We start from the raw sequence: 5,830 nt of genomic DNA, 5'->3' as shown, positions 1-5,830 counted from the left end.
ACAAGAAAAGAGCAAAAAGGGGTAAAGGTGGGTCTCCAAGGGGCAGTGCAAGGCCAATGGCCCCGCTGGGAGGGCAAGGTGGATCTGCAGCTCCCCAGGCTCCCATGGGGCAGGAAGCATCCCGCAAGCCTTACTCACCATGCGTGAGTCCAACTGACACCCAAAAGGGCAGGCAACTGCCCAGACAGGCAGACGTCTGAGGTCTTTTCAAAGGGGAATGCTTTTGAGGTCTCCATGGGAGGGACCGGTACTGCATGGGGCTGCCTTGGCCAACAGCAGTGCATGGGTGATGGAGAGGGGGCAATGGGAGATCAGTGTTTTTATTCAATAGGATTTTGTTTGATGAGATCTGTGATTAAGGGTGGGAAAGATCCATGGGAGCTACCAGGGTGAGCTTTGCCTCTCCCAGACTGAAGAAAAGGGCTGCCGGATGCAGGGGGAAGAAAAGGAAAAGAGAGAGAACACCTAGCAAAACACCACATCTTTCAAACTCAGCTCATTTGGAGCTTGGCAACCTTTTCCTCTCACAAGCACGTAAGTTTTCATGCTTGCCAGGCAGACACATCCAGGGTCTCTCAACTCCGATCATGGTGGAAACCTACCTGGCCCTTTGGGAGAGCTTGGGGTCGTCTGGGAAAGCAACAATTCCCTGTCAGTAAAATGCTCACAAGACTGCATGAGCTTATTACAGTCATTCCAGCAGAAATAAGTGGTACCTTTTAGAGTGCTTGCCAGAAGAAAATAGCAGTTCTGACCCAATTTCACACAGTTGGAATCAGCTGTGGGAGGCTAATATACAATAAAAATAAAAAGACACAAATGCCCATTTCCCCCATGTCCTCTCCTAATAACATGAATAAAGCTCTGTTTTGATATTTCGTCCCTTCCAAAGGAGTCCAGTTGGATCAGTCCAAGTCAGCTGTGTTTCGAGTCAAACTCCTCTGACTCTTCTACCCTTTACTTAATAAAATTTTTAATCGTCCACCTTTGTCCTGTGCAGCTGCGAAGAATCAGATCAATGCCAGCCATTCCCCTGTTCTCCACTTCCAAGCATCGTCCTGTTCCCTTGTTCAGGATGGCACCGTTCTAAAATGAAAGGATATGGGGAAAATATTAAAAAAAATTAAAGACAGGGTTTGCCTGCAAAGCAAGTCAGGACCATGCACTGCCCAGGAGTGCAGCTGTGTCCTTGTGCATTGCTGGAAAGTGCACAGCACTTAGCTGGGTGGTAATGCAATTCAAACAATAAAATAATTGCTAAAGTAATCAATGTGAATTGAATGAGCAACCTTTATCACTGACATAATCCCTAACACATAGATCCCTAACACATCAGCAACCAAAGGACATCTGTAACCTTTAAATAGCATGGCTGCACCCCTGAGTTAGGAAGATGTGACACTTCTGTAGAATGTATATTATTTACACTCTGCTTTGGGACAAAAGTACTGTGTTTTCATGTATTTCACCATACGTTATCTGTACAAAACAAAGAAATCTGGAAGTCATCAGCAGACATACACCTGAAGGTATCAGAAAGAGAAACTTCTACTGGATATTGTCCTAAAATACTGTCCCTGCCCCTAATCCCTCTTAACCTTTTCCGTCTGCCTGAGGACCTGGCACCTGCTGTTGCATGGGACCATTTTGTCTTTGTCCCGCACTGTCTCACACCAAAGACGATGTGGCATTGCCCACTGTTTGGGAAGCAGAGGAGCAGCATCAATGGCAGACCCGTAACAAACCTGTATGAAATTCCAGCGCTTATGGAGGCTGCTCTTGACCTTCTCACAATCAAGGAGCTGAGGGAAGCGGCTTTTCACATTATCCACAAGGCAGCGGGTATCGGGTAGAAGAGTCGTGGTCCCAAGGGCACCGAGATGAAGGAATCCCTCCTTGGTATAGCGTGCAAGCTGGGGGACAGTAAAGGAGAAGAAGATGACCATCAGTATGTCTGGAGCATTGTTAAAAAGCAATAGAGGAAAGGACAAGTTTGCAGAGCCCCAGGAAAAAATCTGAGGATGGTGCACAGAGAAAGTAGAACTGACAAGAGGGAAAAAACTAACTTTCTCCAGCCTTTTTTTCTTGTTGTTTTGGTGTTTTTTTGCAGATGCAAGTGAAAGCACAGGGGAGGGATAAGAACAACTCTGAGGCTTAAACCCATCACAGGGCAGACTTCTCCAGCCTCCTTTATGCCTGAACACTCTGTAGGTTGGGGCAATGGATGATTTCCCCTGGTTTTCAGCCGGAGCCAGCTAGCTTGGCTGGTCATGCTGGCCCAGCCTGTGGCTTCTCGCGTGTTTGGCAAGCCAGCCTTGCTTTGGCCCGCAAATGATGCTGCTGGTGTGTCTGGCACAGCCCTCCAGCAACTCCAACTGCTGCCGGGCAGCAACATCAGCCAAAGGGGGCCAATATATAATTGGCCCCATTCCCCAGGGACACAAGCCCAAATCTCCCCCATGGTTCAGCACTGAAGCAAAGACTCAGGATTGCAGCTAAACCCTGCAAAGCCCCCGTATCCACCTGCCCAGTGCTCCCAGGGCCCCATCTCAGCTGCCAGGGAGATGCAGGCTGGGAGAGCATGAGGCAGTGCCGATGGTCTCAGGGACACTGGGCTGGCAGCGTGCAGCTGGCACCAAGACTGGTCTGAGACAGCCCTGCCATGGTGGCAGAGCCACACACAGGGGGCTCCTCCATTTGCAGTGTTTAAGGAATTCTACCAAAATATTTCCCTAAACATATTTAAATTCAGGAGTGAAAAGAGATGAATGACAGAGGCCTGCCTTTTATAGTTCAAGGGAAAGATATACACAGCTGCTTATTTAAATTATGAATCAATCCATTATCTAGCAGACAAATAAGGAGTATTCAGCACATTAATTAACTGAGCATATCTGTGACCCAGATGCTTAAAAAGAGACAGCAAATCACACTGGGAGTTCGGGTTATCTTGGTTAGAATAATTAAACATTGAAAATCAAGTTAAAACAATGTAACAGGGTCCAACTCCAGCTAGTAACCACAGATACAGTTATGGCGCTTGAAGCCAATTTTGCCTTCCCTCTGTGATGCTGGTTGCAGGTATAGGTGTGCTGAATCCTCCGGCTGGCCCCTGTGCTGCCCAGCCGCCTCAGGACAGGTGCCTGGTGTGCTTTGCTCCCAGCTGCTGGTGGAGTTACACTATTAGCCAACGTGTTGTGTATCAAAGCAAGACCTCCCTTACTCTACATCTCACCGAGGTCCATTTGCCAACGGTATCCACCCCCAGAGGTGGATTAAGCTGCGGTACGAAGGCAAAGAGGTGCACGTGTGCTGATGCTGGCATGGGGCAAAGTACAGTACCGCAGTACAGTACCTGCTCTTCTGCCCCCCAAATCCCTTTGCAAACTGGTGCAGAAGAGTACACATCGCTTTAGCTTTACAGTAAATCCCCCCCCAAAGTGCTGTGCTGGCGCAGCAGGGATGGAAAGGAGGGCAGCCTCCAGAGCTTAAAGCCATACCCATCACCTCCTCCTCCCACCAATTCACTGTCTCCCTCAGGCGCGGGGTGCCTGACTGCAGGACAGGGATCCTATCCACCACTAAGCTCAGCTCACGCTGTGCCGGGCTCCCAGCAAGGGAGCTGCCCTGCGCACGAGGCTGGAGCAACCTGGGAATGACTCCCTGGGCATCTCCAGCCCAGCTGAAGGCTCAGATTCATATTATTTGGTTTTAGTAGTCTGATGTTTTGATGAGCCAAGCCTTGAGCGAGATGGTGTTCTCAGCCTGACAGAGTGTTTTTAACCAAGCAACTCATCTGAATTAGTATTTGAGCACCAACGCAGAGTATGAGGCCACTTGCCTTACAAAAAGAAAGAGGTGTATAAAGGAAAAGACAAAAAAAGACAAGCCCTCTCCATGACAGACGGAAGAAATCATCCAGAGGTCCCAAATGGGCAGTGCAAGTTATGCTCCTTCTCCTGTTTCCGAAATGTTTCCTACCTTGTACATAATTAGTGTGCTAGACACTTTTTTGGTGATGTTTGGCAGCTTGTTTTCAGACAGTTGGCCTAATGCCCACAAGGCAACATGATTTCTGCTCTTACATGTTATCGCCTAATGTGGTGGGAAAAATAAGTAGAGCAAAAATCAAATCTTTCCCGAGGAAGGGAGCAGGGCCGGGGCTGCAGGGAGACAAAACAAGCTGAAAAACAAACACGGGTATTATGAAAAATGCATTAAGTGCATCTATTAGATGTGTCATCTACTATGTATAATAGCCAGATAAATAAATCCCTGAACACACGTCTGGATCTTGCACACTGCCTAATCCCTGATCTACTCTGCCGAGCGCAGCGGAGCCTCAGCAGCAGCCGTTGCAGCCTTCAAGCCTGCCCAACTATCAGACTTGAAAGTGATTATTCCCAAAAAATCCCGTCTAATTCGCAAGTGCAAGCTCCACTGCACTCCTAACACATTTATGAATTTTTTTTCTTTTGGGATATTTTGCCTTTGATGTCTTAATTCTTTTGTTATTTTGCTCCTCTCCAGAGTAAGCCAGGGGTCTCAACCACAAGGTGACAGCGGGGGTGAAGCACTCAGGTAAATGGGAGTCCTGCGGTGAAGCACAGATCCTGCTCCTGCTGGGTTTTTCTTGCACGATAAAAAGGAAGAAAATACAGAGCAGAGGCTGACGTTTGAGACGGCCCCACAGGTAGCTGTGGGAGCGTAGCTGCAGCCTGGCTGGCAGTTTCTAGGATTTGCCTGCTAAGAGAAGAGATGGGAAGCACCTCTGACTCATCACCACGTAGTGCATTGACCAACGTTTTAAAGAGCAGCTCCAGACAGTGGGCTCGTGTGAGACCTGAGCCTACCTTAGAAACTGAAGATGCCATACAAATGCTTTATAATATCAGTAAATTACACGTGCTGTTACTGAAACCTTCTGAGTGGTTGCAGCTATTCACCAACTCGGCATTTTGAGCAAACTTGCCCACTTCAATGCGGCCAGCACAGGCCCAGATGATGATCTTGAGAAAGGTGGTTGATGAGAACCTATGCTTTGGCTATATATGAAAGTGGAGTGAACAAGATGTAACAGTGAGAGGCTTCTACAAGTGCTCCTGGGGATATTCAGCATCAGTGCAAAATACCCCTGGGGTAACACTGCTCCTTGGCTCAGGGGAGCACAAGAAGGGCCTGCCATGAGCGGGATTTCAATATGCTCCTTCTTTGGGCGCCATGTTTGGGAGTCTCAGCAACATAATTGTCTAAAACCTGTCCTCTTGCCCCAGAGTGTATCTGATCTACCTGGCACCACCTGAACAGTCTGTGCTCTTCCCCTCTCCTCCTCATTGTCACAGCACAGCCAGGTAAGCTCTTCCCACAGGATCCAGGAAGGCCCTTCCACCAAATGTTCTCCTGTTGGACTGCATTGGTTTTCTCCTCTCAGATGTGTCCTAAGGATTGTCCCTCCTGCTCTTTCACTGCCGACCACCCTAAAAATGTTGCCTACGTCAGAAAGTGCCTGAACAAGGCTACTGCCTCAGAGATCCCATGGTTGCTTTGCAGTCATACAATGATCTCCTCACACGGTCATCATGGTGCTTAAAGATAATAAAAGTTTGTCTTTTTTCAAAGGAAATTATTTCACTGATGAAGAAGGCGGTTTTGCCAAAGTGCAGTCCAGTCACAGGAAGTTATTGACAGCCCACGTCACATAACCTGTTAAATCCACTGAGCATGTAACGAAACTGTTTTCCTGTCTTTGTGGAAAGGCAAATCACTGAAGTTATCAGAGTCTAAATTCTGCTCTCTTGCCCCCCCCCCCCCCCCCAAACACTTCTTTTTT

At 48.0% G+C, this 5,830-nt stretch overlaps 1 protein-coding gene across 2 annotated transcripts in view; it reads right to left on the bottom strand.

The window, feature by feature from the left end:
* Positions 1-578: 578 nt before the first annotated feature.
* Positions 579-5,830, bottom strand: part of WBSCR17 (Williams-Beuren syndrome chromosome region 17) — a 213,273-nt gene continuing 208,021 nt past the window's right edge. For both annotated transcript variants that reach the window (XM_010585914.1, XM_010585915.1), the window contains 2 exons: positions 1,746-1,913; positions 579-1,086 (listed from right to left, as the gene is read on the bottom strand). In XM_010585914.1, the coding sequence (XP_010584216.1) occupies positions 958-1,086; positions 1,746-1,913 (297 nt within the window). In that variant the 3' untranslated portion in view covers positions 579-957. The remainder of the gene's footprint in view (positions 1,087-1,745; positions 1,914-5,830) is intronic.

This window comes from Haliaeetus leucocephalus, unplaced genomic scaffold, assembly GCF_000737465.1.
Source record: "Haliaeetus leucocephalus isolate CR32 unplaced genomic scaffold, Haliaeetus_leucocephalus-4.0 Scaffold136, whole genome shotgun sequence".
In the NCBI taxonomy this organism is placed as follows: domain Eukaryota; kingdom Metazoa; phylum Chordata; class Aves; order Accipitriformes; family Accipitridae; genus Haliaeetus; species Haliaeetus leucocephalus.
The sequence above is the reverse complement of the archived record's forward strand: the minus strand, read 5'-3'. Positions and strand labels throughout refer to the sequence as shown.